Below are 17,116 nucleotides of genomic sequence, written 5' to 3'. Positions count from 1 at the left end.
TTGTCCTAAGCGTTTAGCATCATTTAGACAGTCTTTCCCAGACAAACGTGGAGCGAGATGGAGCCAGGGTGCAGGGAAATGGCCAGCCCTCGGTGACAACCGGCGGAGCAGATGGCTGTGGCCGGAGCAGCGGGTGTGCAGGGGAGGCTTCTCCTCAGACTCGGGCTGGGGCGGGCGTTTGCTGCTCTCTAGATCGATGCTGCACTTGGCCGTGTGTGCTGGGAGCCTGTCACAACTCCGGCGGCGCTGGCAGGCCGTGCTGCAGGCTGGGGGGCTGCGGGAGGAGCAGGGCAAGCCTGGAGCATGCCCGGCCCTTCGGGGGCTGTGCGGGGCCGTGGGGACCAGGCGGGCTCTGCAGCACTGCCCACGTTTCATTCTGCTCTGCTGCTCTCTCCCCGTCCCCCGCAGCGCTGACATGAGGCTCTGGGGCTCTGTAGGCATCGCTAACAGGAGGAGGGCATTGCTCCAGTGGGTTGCTGCTGTTGTACAGGTACAGCTCACCTGTGCCAGCTCCCCTGGAGCCAGATGTTCAAAATTATTTCACGGCCGTGCCTGGTGAAACTCACCCGAGGAGCGATGCTGGGGTGGGGGGAGCACTGGAAATACAGTTGGTGAATCCAAAATGCAAAAATGGATGGAGGCTTTAGTGGACAGCAGGAAAACTATCCCACGGGACAGCAGATAAATCTCACAGCACAGCCTACCCTTAAATTCATTTTAGCTCCAGAGACAGGGAGCGTTGTGCTGTGGAAGCTGCGGTGCCAGGCCGTGGGACAGCACAGCACAGTGGCAGAATGCCGGAGCTGAGGAGCCAGGCATGTCAGAAAGATGCTGCTCCAACAGCTAATAGAGGCTACATTTTTCCTGATACAAGTACCCTTCAATGCCCATATTCAGTGCCCCAAAAAGCTGCACATCTATAACCTCTAAGAACATCAGTCAACAGAAGGTTTTCACGGCGTGAATAACCACTCAGACTTTCTGGGGACTTCAAGTGATAAAAAAAATAAATCAAGACCATTCAGAAGAGCTTTAGACAAGGCAGATGGGCCTGAGGGTATTATCTGAGAAATTGTCTATTACTCCCATTGCACCAGCCTTACTTAGAGCATGCAGAGCTCTCACCTGTGGAGAGATGCCACCCTGAGCACACGGGGCAGCACCAGCTTTTCCAAGGAGTGGAACCGATGGCAGGCTGACGTTTAAATGTGCCCTTAGAAGACTGGAACAATTCTGGACTGGGTGCATGGTCCCATTCAGCCCCATCTAAAGAAAATCTCCCACATTAGCATCCCCTCCAGATTCGGCTCCAAATTTGCACAGCATCAGTCACAGATTTCACATCTGAAGCTGCTCGTGGTAAGAGTCAGAGAGGGCAGTGACACCCAATCCCTTGGGCCCAAGAGCTGGCTTAGCCTCACCAGGCAGTAGCTAAAGCCTTTGCAGGGTGAATTTAAAGAGCTCTGATGATCTGCAGTTACACAGACCGGCAGAATGAAGTTCCTCACTGCTGGGAGCAGATCTGACAGCAAAGCCCACTCCCTGCTCACTCCCATCCTTTCAGGACAGCCTGCTGAAGCCACTTCTAATGATAGGGGGGAAACCAGCATCTCCTTCAGTCCTTGCTTTATTCCTGCCAAGCCTACAAGCCTGATTAAACACAGTCCCACAGTGGTCATTAGTACAGTGTCCCAGTCCCAGAGATCCCACCATCCCAGCCACCCTCATCCTTGGGTGCTGGCTGGGGTCACCAGCACTTGTGAGACCTGGAGCTCCACCAGCAAAGGTTCCAGTTCCCAATACATGTCTGACCAAACAGTTTCTGAAAAAAAAAAAAACCAAAACAAAAAACAAAAAACAATCTGCCATTTACACTGCACATCCTCCATGATTCCAGAAACAGGCATGGCATTGCTGATCCGAGAGAAGTGTTTTTCAGATAACATTTATCTGAAAGTAATCTCTTTCACCTACAATTGTTTTCATATTTGTAATTCTCAAAGGGTGTCACTCTGAAGAAGGTGCAAAAGCAAACAACCAAAGCACAGCTCTGCCAGGCCTTGGTCAATGAGGCTGAAATGGAAAGAACCCCAGATCTGACAAGGGGCTGTTGTTCCCACACTCCAGGTTATGTCCCACCTTTGCACAGGAAGAGGGTCTGAGCACTCAGGGCCTTGTTAATGAGGAGCAGAGAGGACTGGTGTGAGGACAGTACGTGGCTGTTCTCAGCTCCCCTCGTGGGCCTTGCTCGGAGGGGCTTGCTCTGACCACAGGCAGAAGGGGGAATTCAGCCAGTGACTAAAGTCTGCAGCAGAGCCCAAGGAGGCAGCCACAGTCCTTTCAGTGGGAACTTTCTCAGGACCATTCTCAGCAATAATGTCCTTCTGATACAGCTTGTTCAGTTTTAGTTTTATCATTATGTTAGGCTTGATATGAGCAGTCTGTGTACTTACACTGTGGACAAGCAAATGGCAGGGAAAGCCCAGGGGTGTGGAGGAGCATTGGTGGAGTGTCCATCCACCCTGCCTGGCCAGCATGGATGCTCTGGCATTGCCATGACAGAGGGATGCATATTAATGTCTCTTTCTTTAGTGCAAATCATTAATTATCTTTCCCTGATCTCATATCAACTCTGCCCACCTCTAAAGAATCACATTGAGAATGGGCCAAAACCACCCCAGAGCTTCAGTGTCTGGTTTAATTAGCTGATTGTAGCAAGGGCAGGTACCTGTTGGCCAAAATCATTGTCTTTGCTGGAAAGCTACTGACTTCCACTTTTATGGCTGGTGCCAAAGAATAGCAATTTATTTGAGGAGAAATAACTGCAGAGAGTCAGTGCTGTGTGTGAGAGCAGAGAGCAGAGCAGAGGTTTGGGTAACAGTGTCCATGTCTGAGGTTAAGGCAGCAGCCTCTGGAAGGGGAGTGGAGCCTGGTTGTGTCTTCCTGGCACGGTGCAGGGCCCTTCACGGAGTGACAGCCAGGAAGACAATGCTGTGTGAGTGGTTTCTCTCTGTCCTTGCTCTTCTTTGGCTTGGCAGCCCCAGAGGATGTATTTCCCTTCCAACAGACAGGCAAAGGCTCTGATGGATTTGCTCCTCACCAGGTGGGAGGGAGTGCTCTGGAAAAGATGGGGTCACTCAGTCTTTCCAGTTGGTAGTGGGTTGCTCTTATGGGAGTCTTGGGGCTAAGAATCCAAATTCACCAGGAACCCCCCCAGAAAAATGAGACTAAAGTTTGGGACTCCTCTCCTGGCTTGCATTTGAAGGAGGGATCTCAAAGCAAATACCGAGTCATTCACTCATCCAGTGTGGTGACATCCAAAACCTCCTGGGTGTCGGTGCTGCAGGTCCCACCCACACTGGCTCCAGGTGCCGCAGGGTGTTCCAGCTTGCAGTCCCACACACTGGGACAAGCAGCCAGCCCAGGGAAGCCGCTCCCTTGGGGATGCTTTTGGGTTTGTGGTTTCCATCCTCAGTTGGAACGCTGGTGGTGTGGCTCCCGGGGCTGGGAGGAGGCCGGGAGGAGGCCTGGTGTCTCCCGCTCACCTGCGCCCGGCGTTTGGATCCGGCAGAAAGCCCTTGAGCTGGTGACAAAGGTCTGGATGTGGGCTGGAAAGTACAGTCCTGTCTCTTAGCAACTGGTTCCTACCTCTGAGCTCTTGGAGCCGTGTGTGGGACAGAGAGCATCAGTCACGCTCCCGCTGCCGCAGCAGCGACGCGCCGAGGAGGGGATGGGGGATCAGGCCGGCTCCAGCCACCGCCGAGGCGCTTAAAGAAGCTCAGGCATTTCCAGCACAAGCAGGCATCTGTGAGCCCAATCAAAGCTCGGGTTTAATTGCTTTCCCCGTGCCCTTCTCTGCCCGGCCAGCGGCGCCGATCGGCTGCGGCACCCCGAGCCCGCTCCGCACCGCACCGGGGTGGGGACGGCACCGGGAGGAGCCGCACGGGGGACACAGCCCGTGTGCTTCTAGAAAGACGAGGCGTCCTCGGGCCCTCCCCCGAACTCCTCCGCAGGGCACCCGGGAATCCCCGTCCTCTCGCAGACATTTGCATGGCTGTTTTCCCTCTCAGTGCTCGTTCTGCTGTTTCACCCTCGTGTTTCCTCTCCCAGCCCAAAGCAGCTCCTCTCTGCTGTGCGTTTCTCAGGGGCTCCCTTGCCAAGCACTGTTTCATAAACATTCTCACGAATCCTCTGCTTTGTCCTCCTAATTAGCCATCCAATTGGCCCCCAATGGAGCCTTCACCTCTCCTGTGAAGATCCTGCTTGCACAGATTATAACCTGTCAGCTGCCAATTTATTCCTCACACAGAGGGCAGGTTGTATTAATTGTCTGCCTTCCCTGCCCCGCTTGCTTTGCCCCTCCTTTCTTTTCCTCCCAAAAGCATCCCTGTTTGGAGACATAGACTCACAAAAGACCAGGGAGAGCCAGATGTGAGGCCACTCTGTATTCCTCATGTGTCCAGCCTGCAGAGCTGTGGCACTGAGACCAGATGTGATGGGATGAAGTGTCACACCTGGGAGAGGGATCTCTGTGGATGGATTACCACGACAGAGGGTTTAACACCAGGCTTGACTTCTGCATCCCCCACATGTAGTCTCAGTTAGGAGCTCAAAAAAAATTCCACTTGGTCATCCCAGGTTAGTGGGGAATCATTCCTGGGCTTATCTACAAGTCTTGAGTTTGGCTTCTGGAAGGGTCGGGGTTCACCTGGAGTGGTTATGATGGACATTAATCAGAATACAGAGAGGGTTTACCTAAATGCAAGGGGAGAACAGAGTTCCATCTGTGTCTGTCCCCTGTGGCCTCTGTCCTGACTGCCTGTATAGGACCCTCCAGGTTTGCAGAGCCAGAGCCCAGAGTAAATACTAGTGAGCCCAGGATAAATCCAAGTGCCTGCTCTCACTGAGGGCAGTGGACATCTGTTTTCCTGGGTTCCAATGTTGGGAAAGGGCATGATGGAATCCAGCATGACTCTTATGGTTCCACAATGTCCCCATTTCATGAACCCAGCCTGGGCTCAGGGGGAGCAGTCGTGGTGCTTGGCTGTGGCAGCCGGTGTTTCCAGGCTCTGGCGTCGGGGCCAGGCTGTGCTGAAGCCACTGTGGTGTGGTGCAGCTCAATCCCTGCTGTGCCCTGACCTGGAGAGGAGGCTGGTTTGGAAGGGCAGGGCTTGCAGGCCTTTTACCCCCCCTCCAACATCCGCTGAGCTGTCAGCATTTCCCTGGAGGCACATCACATTGTTCCTGTGGGAGTCTCTGACTGTGGCCCACATACTGGGAGCTGCCAGGGCACAGGGAGCTGGCACCGGGATGCCACACATCCAGGGCTCAGCCTCTCAGCCCTGCCTGACCTTGATTCACTGTAGCATCATTTGTAACTGATTTTACATAATTTTTCTTACCACTGACTAGCTGAACTGCTGCTGCTCCGTATCTCCTCCTCCTCAGTTTCATTTTGACATCACCACGTTCTCACTGTAGGTGTGATGATGTCACCTGGCTGCTCTGACACTGCTGGGTCTATTCCTAGGCACAGAGGGGTCACCTTGCTGTGACAGGTCATCTTGTCACTTGTTACAGTGCCTTGGCCCCCCTCTGACTCAAAGGATTTTGCTTTGCTTGTGATTTTTATTAGATTAGTCCTTGGTGCTGGGGAGATTGCTCACAGTGATAAGTTACTTCAAGGAAGAGCCACCTCTAGACATGTTCTGAGTTTGTGTTACAGCTTCATATTGTCAATATTCCTTATATTCCTAGTTTTATAATTTTTTTCAGGATGCTATGGATTATAAAAACTCTTCTGATTGTTAATGCAGTTTACCATTTCCCCTCCCCTTTTTTTTCCATTCCAATAGCATTATCCCCCAAATCACCAAAACCAAGATCCAAATAACAATAAGAAATCACTGCTCACCTTTGCAAATATATTTTTAAAAAAGCCACCAATCTCACATTTTAGAATCATAGAATCCTAGAAGGGTTTGGGTGGGAATGGACCCTAAAGATCATCTCATTTCAACCTCCTGCCATGGGCAGGGACACCTTCCACTAGCCCAGGTTGCACCAAGCCCCGTCCAACCTGACCTTGAGCACTTCAGGGACAGAGCATCCACAGTTCCTCTGTGCAAATCCTGCCTATTTCAAAATATTAAGAAACACTGCAATATTATAATAATCCCCAGATAATAGTGCTCGTGATCTCCTCCCTGTTGGCACCCACAGTGTGCCACTTCTCCCACCCAGGTCCCTCACACCTCAGAGAGGAGGGTGATGCTCACCAGCTGACAGGGAGTGGGAAATCCACAGCCCCAGGGAGCACTTTCCCAGGAAGGTCAGTCAGGTGCTCCACTCATGAGGCTGCAGGAACCTTTCTCACCAAACCCAAGCGAAGCAGTGCTTGGGCTGCCCCACAGCACTCAGTGTTTTGTTATCCCTGAAAGAGCCAGCTCCCCCTTGCTCGTGTCCAGCAGGTGCAGGGTCACATTTATTGGGGAGCCCCATGCTTGCACTGCCTGCCAGGGTCACATTTATTGGGGAGCCCTGTGCTTACTGCCAGGGTCACATTTATTGGGGAGCCCTGTGCTTGCACTGCCTGCCAGGGTCACATTTCTTGGGGAGCCCTGTGCTTACTGCCAGGGTCACATTTATTGGGGAGCCCCTGTGCTTACTGCCAGGGTCACATTTATTGGGGAGCCCCTGTGCTTACTGCTGGGGTCACATTTACTGGGGAGCCTCATGCTTGCACTGCCTGCCAGGGTCACATTTATTGGGGAGCCCTGTGCTTGCACTGCCTGCCAGGGTCACATTTATTGGGGAGCCCTGTGCTTACTGCCAGGGTCACATTTATTGGGGAGCCCTGTGCTTACTGCCAGGGTCACATTTATTGGGAAGCCCTGTGCTTACTGCCAGGATCACATTTCTTGGGGAGCCCTGTGCCTGCACTGCCTGCCAGGGTCACATTTATTGGGGAGCCCTGTGCTTACTGCCAGGGTCACATTTCTTGGGGAGCCCTGTGCCTGCACTGCCTGCCAGATGCAGCTGCTCCTGCAGCCTCCCTGCCGGCGCACAGCCTGGTGCTGGCAGAGGCAGCTCTGCTCTCTCTTGCGCCGTGCAAAATGTCCTCTGCCTCCCGGGCAGAGCAGGCATCCAAGGAGTCTCTAAGCAGGCATCTGAGCAAGAATCTCTTCCTGCTGGGCTTCTCCTCTGTCCTTCAGGCAGCCCTGGGATGGATGGCAGCCCCGTCCCCAGCCGCCCACCAGACCCTGAGCACACCAACCTCCCCTTGGCACCCTGCACCTGGGCCCTCTCCACAGCTGGAGGCAGGGCTGCCATTTCCAGGCTCGCCCCTCCCAGGCTGCTCTGTTTTCATTCCCAGGCCTGGGAGCCAGGAGAGGAATAAGCTGAGGTCAGAGCAAAGGCCTGGACCCATCCCCATGGCTCAGCTGCTGAAAGAGCAGCTAGCTCTGCTCCTGTGCCCCGTGAAAGACACACACCTCAGCTGTGTTTGCCAGCTAAAAATAAAGCACCCGGCTCCCCTCATGAGGAAGTATTTACTTTGGGAGAAAAAAAAAAGTATTGTGTACAGTTCTGGCTAGAGAAACAATGTGAATGCCCCCAGTCTTGGCCTGAGTCAGCAGAGAGTATCGGGAAAATTATTTTTTGCTGTGCCTCAGTTTCCCCAGGAGAAGTGAGCTCTCTTGGGCCAGAGGGATGCTCAGCTGCTCAGGAGGGCTGGGGCAGTTTTCACTGCAGTGAGTGGAGCTGGAGCTCTAAGTGCAGGATGGGGCTTTGTGTTTGCTTGGTGCAACAAGACACAACACAAAATGCTCAGCACAGGGAAGCACCATCAGCATTTTAGCAACTGCTTTTCTCCCATTTTTAAACCAGAGATGATCAGAAAAATTCCCTAGCAAAATATTTCCAGGAGAAAAAAAAGAGCAAAATCTGTCAGTCAGAGCATTTCCCATCATCTTCTTGTGGGTTCTTTTATTATGAGCAGTGCAGCTGATACTGTTTTCAGCCCAGTGTCTTCCTGGTGCCTATTTCTAAGGCATGCTCTGTGCCCCTGGCATGAGGGGCAAGGGGAAGAGGGAAGTTCGAGGAATCTAGCTCCTCTTTCTCCTCACAGCATTAGCAGAGGGAGCCTGCTGTGGTTTAACATATCCCCCGCAAAAGCTGCTTTCATCCTACACCTAAATACCATGAGGAGTGAACTTCCTAAAGCCCTGGAGAAGTCTAAATATAGAAGCCAATCAAGGGCTGACTTCCCAGAGATGAGAAGTACCAAGAACAGTTTCTTGATCAAAAGTTGTAAGAGTCCATATTGAAATAAACCGTCTGTTTTGGTGCTGAAGCCTGTGCAGGAGGAGCAGTTGCAGAGGTGGGCTGTGGGCTGTGGGCTGTGGGCTGGTGGTGGCCACAGTGCCAGCACAGGTGGTCACTGGGGGGCCATGGGCTGCCCAGGGAGATGGACTTGAGGAATCCTGGTGTTCAGAGGAAATTCTTCCCTGTCAGGGTTGTGAGGCTGCCCAGAGAAGCTGTGGCTGCCCCATCCCTGGAAGTTTTCAAGGCCAGGTTGGATGGGTCCAGTGGAAGGTGTCCCTGACCATGGCAGAGGGATTGGATGGGTTTTAAGGTCCCTTCTAATCCAAACCATTCTATGTTTCTATGATCTCTGGAGAGATTGATAAAAGTCTCTGGCATCATGGCAGGATTACATCCCATCCTGTATGTCACAGTTTCTGATCCCAATAGGTCCCAATTGCTTTGTCCTGTGCACATCCACTCCCTGGTGCAGCTGAGCATTTTTGTCAGAACACCAAAAATTCCCTTAGAACAAAATACAACTTGTAGAAAATTAGAAAGATGCTTCAAAGAGGAAAAAGCAGCAGAGTGCTCAGATAAAACCCAAACCCCACCTTTGCTCATCTCAAAAAAGGGATCCTCCTTTGTGCAGCAGCAGGAGCCACCCCGGGCTGGAAGAAAGGGTGAGGGATGGGTGAGTGCCACAGGAATGGCTCTGCTGCTGGTGTCAGCTGGGGAACCCACGGTCGTGCCGTGGGGTGACTCCAGCAGGGGACAGGAGAGCTCTGACCCTGACCTGGCTGGGGACAGTGGCTGTGTCCCACAGGCAGAGCAGCTGGAGCACAGGCAGAGCTCCAGCCGTGGCCTGTCTGTGTTCAAGGGAGGTGACCTTGAGGGACAGCTCGATACGGCTGGCCCCAAACATCCAGCTGGGCTGTCCCAGGGATGAGGGTGACAGTGGCCCTTCCAGGCAGCAGCAGGAAATTAGTTTAACGTGCGCCTCTGCGCTGGGGCGGGGAGATGCTGTGGTTGGGAGATACAGAAGGGAACGCTTTCATGTGGGAAGTGCAAGGAGAGGCGAGGGCAGAGGGTCTGCTCCCGGGCAGAGTGCAGAACACAGCCATTATCAGGCAGGGCTCTGCTGGCAGGAAGCTGCTTTTGACTCACAGGAAGCTGAATTGGGCTGGTATCGGCCTTGGTGCGAGGGCCAGGGCAGTGTTTTATCTGCCGTTGAGCGCAGCAGATGGGGAAGCAGTCGGCACTCCCTCCCATCCCACTCCTGCCCCAGCAGTCCCAGCCTGATGGCCCTGCAGCATAACCCCCTTGGAGAAGGGATGCTTCCCTGCAGAGCTGTGAAGCTTCCTGGGCCCAGGAGAACTGGCAGTCCCACTGGGAAAGGCAGATATTGCCCTGCCAGCCAGTGCAAGGGCACAGCCAAGCCCCTGCATGCTGCTGAGCCCAGAACGGGCAGTTTCCAGTTCTTCTGGCAGTGTCTATCAGAGTCAGCCTGAAGAGGAGCTGGGAGCATGCAGGCTTTGGAGAGCTCTGGTTAAATGCTCCCAGATTCTCCCAAACCCAAGTCCAAGTTGGGGAAGGGCTTGCAGGGTTGAGAAGTCCTGTGCATGAAGGCTGCTGTCATCCCTTGGCCTCCCTGGAGCTGCCTGGGTTGGGTCTGGTTTCGCTGGGGTGGTGGCAGGTCGCTGGGGCTTGGGGTGGAGGTCACTGCAGGCAGCACGGGCTGGATCAGGTGGCAGCTGCTGGCTGAGGATCTGCTGCCCCACAGAAAACAGGGCTAGCTCGTCAGTGCTGCAGTTTGGCTGTGAAAATCTCCCATTATGGCAGTTTTCACACCCAGGCTGGGCTGCTGAGGAATGGCCACAGGGGCTGCTGGAGACACAGCAGGTTGCTGGGAGCACAGGGAGCTGGGTGGGTGGAGGAGGCTGGCCATGGAGATGTGGGGGTGCTGCTGCCAGGCTCCAAGGCAGGACCGGGCTGTGTAGGAGCGATGGCAGGGCTGTGTGGGAGCGTGGCAGGGCTGTGGGAGCCATGGCAGAGCTGTGGGAGCCATGGCAGGGCTGTGTAGGAGCGATGGCAGAGCTGTGGGAGCATGGCAGGACTGTGAGAGCCATGGCAGGGCTGTGTGGGAGCCACAGCAGATCCATGTGGGAACAAGGCAGATCCATGTGGGAGCATGGGAGGGCTTTGGGAGCCATGACAGGTCCTTGAGGGAGCCGTGGCAGCTCCATGTGGGAGCCTGACAGGGCTGCGAGAGCCAGGGCAGGTCTGTGTGGGAGCCTGACAGGGCTGCGAGAGCCAGGGCAGGTCCCTGCGGGGGTGTGGCGGGGCTGTGGGAGCGGGGCAGGGCTGCAGTGGGGCTCGAGAAGTGAGCGGAGCTCCGGCGGGATGGCGGTGCCGGGGATGGCAGGAATCCTCCCTTGTCCCTGTCCCTGCCCCTGTCCCTGTCCCTGTCCCTGCCCCTGCCCGCCCGTCCCGGGCTCAGGAGGTGCGGGCCCGGCCGCAGTGGCCCCGCCGCCGCCGGTGCCTGCCCCGGGCCGGTCCGCGCCGGGCGGGGCGCGGGGGCAGCGGGCGCGGGGCGGCGCGGCGGGCCCGGGGGAGCGGATTACCGCCGGTTGCCGTGGTTACCCGCTACCTGCCGGCGGGCCCCAGCCCGGCCCGGGCGGGGGGCTCGCCGGGCCCTGCCTCCCTCCCTCCCTCCCTCCCCGCCGCGGCAGATGTCACCCCGCGCCGCCGCTCGGGGCTGCCCGGGCGCTGCCCGTCCCCTCCCGCCGCACCGCCCCCGTCCCGGGCCGGGCGGGGGCCGAGCGTGCCCGGGGCGGCTGCCGAGAACAAAGGTGCCGGGCTGGGCGCTGGCAGCGCCATGGCCGGGCCCTGGGAGCGCTGCCCGGCCCGCGGCGCGGCCGGGACAGCGCTGCTGCCTGAAATGGCTGTCGCCGCCCGGGGCCGGGCACGGAGGCGACCTCGGGCCGCAGAGGCGGCTCCCGGCGCTGATCCGCCGGTGCTGGAGGGGCCGGGCTCGGCGAGATGGAGCAGGGACACAGGAGGTGCAGGGGCAGCGAGGCCCAGGGGAGCGGTCCTAGGGCAGAGGGTCCCCGGGGTACCGGTGCTCAGAGATGTGGAAATAGACAAAGGACACTGGGGAGGAGAAAGACCTGATGGAGGAGAGGAGCTGAGAGCGCTCACAGCTCTGGGAAGGTGGGGAGGATGAGAGGAAAGGGGGGTGAGAACAGTGGGGCACAGTACACAGAGAAGGAGAGACTGGGAAGGGGGAGAAACAGAGCCGTGCTGGGCAAATATGGGGAAAAGGAGGATGGCTGGAAGGTGGTAGAGGGACTCCTCAGTGCCTGAAATGCCACCCGCTTCCAAGCACCTCGGTCACGGCTGAGCTTTGCTCCTGAAATCTTTTACTCCTTGTGGGGGCAGGTGACTTCTAATAAAGCCCCAACACCAGGACAGGGTAAAAGCATCCCTTCTTCCCTGAATTTTTATTGCTATTTAAACCTGAGGGGTTTTAAGCCTTTCTGAGATATTATGGGCTCTGACTCATGCCTTGAATACTGGTGAGCAATGCTGGGTGTGGAAGGAGGAACCCGAGGGGCGTGGGCCCCTCGGAGAGGTACTTTACAGCACACGTGTCCTCTTAAATCCTAGGTCAACATTTGGATATATTGCCAGATATAAACCTCCCTAATCCTGGAGGCACTGACTTGATACGGCTTCTTATACCCAGTGGCTTTGATACTGCTTGCATCTCACCTGCTTCCCAAAGCTAAATAATCATCATGGGGAGAGCAGTCACAAGGCTGAGGAGGGGATGGAGGATCCCTGCAGGGAGTGGGATGCTGAGGAGGCAGCTCCGGATCCAGCTGGGGTGGAGAGGAGAGCGCTGCTGCGTGTGCAGGGAGTCTGTGGCAATGCCCAGACCCTGAGGTTACCTTCACTGCATTCCTTCTGAAACCGGGGAGGAAACAGGGACCTGCTGGCCGTGCAGGGAGGAGGATATTAGCTGGTTGGAAACAATGATTTGCATACAGGGTTGGTTACAGCCTTAATTTTGAGGGCTCTGCTTGTTAGATCTGACTGTGCTTTTCCCCTGCTGCATTTTCCTTTGTCCTGTTTCTGTAATTATCCTCATTTCAACCCTGCTCTGAGGATTATTGGTCAGTAGGAAGCCTCCTAATGCCCGCTCCTCCTTGGCAGGGGAATACCCATGCCCTCGATTAAACTGAAACTCTCTGAACGGTGACAGAAGAAATTAGATCTATATTCCTCAAAGACACTCCCTGGGGCGAAGTTTCCCCGACCCCCACCACGCAGCCCTGCCACCCTGCCCCTTGTGTTCGCTCTCAATATTCTCTTTGTTACAGCCACCTTCAGCCCCGGCTCGGGGCTCCCCGGGGAGGGGAGAGGTGGTTTGTGTTGGAAAATCCTCGTGCCCGTGTCCCGGGTGAGCTCAGCCTCCGTCCCACTGCAGCCCGTGCCCAGGACAGGCAGTCTCTGTTCCGAAATTGGGGTGAGGAGCCAACTCTAATAGGCAGCGCTGTACATTAAATGACTGCTCCTCTGAGATGCTGGGTAGCTCCAGCAGAAGGTGGGCCCACTCAGTGATTGATTTTTGAGAGGCCCTTCACTGGTGGCTTAAAGAACAGCATTTATTCAATCTATAGACTGTGTAAGATACACAGAGCCCGAGCAAGGACGGCACAAATGCGGGTTAGGAGACTGGCTGTTCCCTTCGCATGCAGACCCCTGCCAGACCCTGCCCACAGCTCCCTGCCAGCTCCTGCCTGCCCTCAGGGATGTGTGAATGCACGTGAAAAAGGTAGTTTGCAGGTAATTTAGATGTGCAGGTTGCTGCTTAGCTGCCTGGTGGGTACCCACTGGACAACATCCATGCATTCCTTTTGGAAAGCAGCCCTTAAAGGGATGTGATATATATATACATATACATACATATATATACATACATAGATAGATATAATATTTTCAATTTTTTTTTTGTCTATGCAAAAATAGCATTTTTTCCAGGAGCAAGCTAAGTGACCTCCCAAAGGCTGGCCCTTTCTCAGACCCCCCTGCCATTTCAGTAGCCACTGACCACCTCCCAGGAGCCCTTCCTGCCCTGGTGCTTTGTGCCAAGTGCCGATGGCAGCTGCCGGGTCCCAGAGGCTGCCTCCCCTTCCCACGGCAAGCCCTGCCAGTGTGAGCTGACACCGTTGGTGCCAGTCAGCTCGGAGGAGCACTGCTCCCCACACTTCCCACTCCCATCAGTCTGTCACCACTGTCGTGTGGCAGAATTACTGCCTCCTGCTCTCCAGCACATCCGAACACACAAAGAGCTGTGCTGCTGCTGCCAGCGCTCAGCTGCTCTGCGTCTGTGAGAGGGAGGGAGCCTTGGAAAGGTCAGTGCAGGGAAGGAGGGGATGCTGGCTCCTTCCTTTAGGGGCTGTATCCTGGCATCACAGTGAAACCTTGTCCTGCTGGCTGATCCATGTCCACGGGGACTGCAGCCAGCAAGAGTACCTCACATCTCAGGGCTTCCCAGGGTGGTTTAGCACCATGTGCAGGTCCAAAGAGCTTCCCCCGCCTGTTCCCCGCCTAGCAAAACCATCCCACATTACGGAAATTGAATCTCTTGATCAGTTGTGACTCCACTCTGGACTCTTCCCTTGTTTTTTACTCCTGGCCCAATTTCATTGCCAGCTTTAGCAGCGCGACAGCAGCAGCCGCCACTGCCCTGGCTACAGCAGGATCCTCCCTGAAGCGATGTTTAATTTATCCCCCACATCCCCCGTGCCCAAGGCAGCCCGAGGCGGGAGCACAGCCACTCTGCCCCCTCCAACCACATTAGCCCCGGGCCGATCTCGTCACCCCTGTCACCCATCGCTGACACTAACTCAACTTGCCTGCACTGTTGTAGGGGGCAGATGGACTGTCGGAGCCCGAGGGCATCTCTCTGAAACGCGTGGCTGTGGTGGAAGATTTCTTTGACATCATCTACTCGATGCATGTGGAAAGCTCGTCGGAGCCGGGCAAAGCACCCAAACATGCCGGGCAGAAGAAAACCTACCGAGCGGTGAGAGTCCCCCCCGTGCCCCGGGCAGGGCGGGCACTGGAGCGGAGGGAGAGTCCCTGGGGAACGGGGATGGCAGGGCAGGTAGGAGCAGAGCCGCCGGCGGCAGGCAGAGGAGAGGCAGAGCCCAGTGTGGCTGTGCGGGGAGGCGTGAGGAAGGAGGGGTTTAAAGGCAGAGCAGCTGTGCTCGGGGAATCCGGGCTGCAGCGGCAGCACAGCGCGGCTGCTGGGAGAGGAGAGAGCAGGGCAATCATACAAAGGCACTGTGCATGTCTGAAGGGAGAAGGAGGAGAAATCCTCGGTATTAGTGATGGATGAGAGAATGTTTGTCCAGTCCTGTGATTGCTCTGGGTCATCTGCCTCCCTGTCTCCCTCAGCCAGAGGGAAATGTCTCCTGTGGGCCTTGAAGGTCAGGAGCAGCCAGACAGGGGGACTGGGGCATGGCCGTGGCCTTTCCCTCCTCTCCTGCCCCTCCTGGGTTTCCTCAGTTACAAAATGGAGGCAGGCACCAAGCTAAGTCTTGTCTTGGTTCCTTGGTTCTATGGATGCCAAGAACCAGCTCTATCCACCCTGAAACACCACTCTAGTTAGGTCAGGAATAATTTAGCTTGAAGTGTGCTTTTCCAGGGAGCTTGCTGTTTCTCCTGACTCTGCACAGCCCTTCGATGCAAACGTTTGGGCTCTCCTTTTACAAGAAGAGCTGAATTTACTGTCCAAGACCAAGCTAGTCCCTTGAATCCCACAGCCCTAAGGACCAGGTCGCTTAGAGACAGGAGTGGTTTGTTGGCAGCTCATCTCTCTGGTGTATACAATGTCTCAGAGAGGTCTTTGCAGGCTGCCCCCGCCTCAGTGATGATGCCTGAGGTTCTGCACAGCTCTGTGCTGCCAGAGTCAGCACAGGGTTGGAGCCTGTCCTGCCTGCCCGTGTCCCTGCTCCATCCACACTGTGATGCTGGCAGTGCTGGTGAGGCAGCCCAGTGCCCTGCAGCCTCGCACATGTGATGGGAGTCCCTGGGGAGCAGGGCTCTGCACACAGAGCTCACAGCATCTCTCCCTGCCCTGAGCACTCCAGTCCTGCCCCTGCAGCAGAGCTGGGGGCTGGGGCACGCACTGACCCTCCCTGGCTTGGGGGCAAGTGATGACCTTTCTGTGGTCCAGGGGGGGCAGCCCCTCCAGCATGACCACAATTCAAAAACTTTCTGCTCATTTCCCCAGCAGACGACTCCGACCCTTCCCTAATTCCTTCAATTCATCTCTCTGGAGGACTAATCTGTGCCCTGCACAGCCCCAGGGGAGCAGGCTGGATCCGTCTGTTTTCCCAGGCCTGCTCACAGCAGTCAGAGAGAGCTTCACGCTCCACCCCTCATCTCCCTCTTGAGCTGAGATCATCACATTAGCAGCGTGTATCCCCTCCTGACCTGGCAGGAGCTGCTGGCTGGGCTGCCCAGCCTGGCTCCTGCCCTCGCTGCTGCCCTTGCTCCCCGGAGCGCCTTTGTAGCCCGAGCTGGAAGGTGAAACGGTGCAGAGCACACGCCACGCCTGGCACGGTGCACAAAGGGACGCTGCTGGGTGGCCAGCTGGGAGGCTCCAGGGTCCCCTGCCTCCTTCTCCCTGCTCCCTTTCCCCACCACTTCTGATTAGAGACACTGGAGAGTTTGCCCTTGTCCATGACCTCCGGAGGGAGGCAATCAGAAAGGGAGTTTGGAAGGGAGATAACTCATCAAGGAAGCTGTCTGCTCTGCAGAGCATCAAATCAGCTGAGAAATAACAACTGTATCACTAAAATTAGCTGAACATTTGCAGCAGAGACTGTGGGCTTGCTGGAGCAAAAGAGGCAGGGACATGGCTGAGCCCGGCAGGCAGCAGGCGGGGACAGTTCCCTGCCTGTGACACCCCACCATGGCTGCCACCAGCAATTTCCAGGCCCCTCATTTCAGCGTTTCTGCGGGAATCCCTTGTGCTTGTGCATCGATAAATATCACACAGAGGCAAAGGCTGAGCTGGCATCCGCCTGGCCGCAACAGAGCTCGCTGGGGCTGCAGCTAAATAGGAGGAGAATCCCATGAGGACCCGGCACTGCAGCCTCCATTTGAGCGCTGGGACAAGGTCCCCGCCTGAACTTTCCACCCATCTGGCATTCAGTGCGTGTGAAAGCCCGGGCTCTGCTGCCGCGCAGTGGAGAGGGATGCGGCTCCCTCCCACCGCAGAGCCAGAGCCGGGCACGGCGCTGCCTGAGCCAGGATCCAGCACAGCCCCTGCCCCGCTGCTCTGCTGCTAGAACAGCACCCCCTCAGGGCGCAAAAATGCGTGGAATTTAGGTATTTTTGCATTTAATGTGGACTTTTAGAGTTTAGGAATTGTTAACTCTGTCAGGTAGGAGGACGGTGTGGCCACAGGAGGGGGATCAGGACATCCTGGGCCGTCCTCCCAGCTCAGCCCCGTCACCCACGAGGTGTCTGATTGCAGCCCCACTTCCCGTCCTGAGCCCCACTTCTGCAGGGCTCCCAGCCCCGAGGACTGGCACAAACAATTGAATTTCTGTCTGCTTTATGACCCCACTTGTAAGTGCTGTGACCCCTGTGGGGGTCACGGCCCCTGGTTTGGGAACTGCCGTGCTGGGACAAGTCACTTAGACCAAACAGGATGGGTGATTAACCATAGGAGCCAGCCCAAAGTGAGAGGTGGGCTCTCCACCTTTTAATGCCTTCCAATTAAGACCAG

General features: G+C 56.0%; 1 protein-coding gene across 1 annotated transcript in view; it reads left to right on the top strand.

Moving 5' to 3' along the window:
* Positions 1 to 17,116, top strand: part of NOL4L (nucleolar protein 4 like) — a 61,819-nt gene that overhangs the window by 3,914 nt on the left and 40,789 nt on the right. Inside the window, exon 2 of the mRNA XM_058036274.1 lies at positions 14,243 to 14,398. Coding sequence (XP_057892257.1) covers positions 14,243 to 14,398 — 156 coding nt within the window. The remainder of the gene's footprint in view (positions 1 to 14,242; positions 14,399 to 17,116) is intronic.

The sequence above is a fragment of the Melospiza georgiana genome, chromosome 17 (assembly GCF_028018845.1).
Source record: "Melospiza georgiana isolate bMelGeo1 chromosome 17, bMelGeo1.pri, whole genome shotgun sequence".
Lineage (NCBI taxonomy): Eukaryota > Metazoa > Chordata > Aves > Passeriformes > Passerellidae > Melospiza > Melospiza georgiana.
The sequence above is the reverse complement of the archived record's forward strand: the minus strand, read 5'-3'. Positions and strand labels throughout refer to the sequence as shown.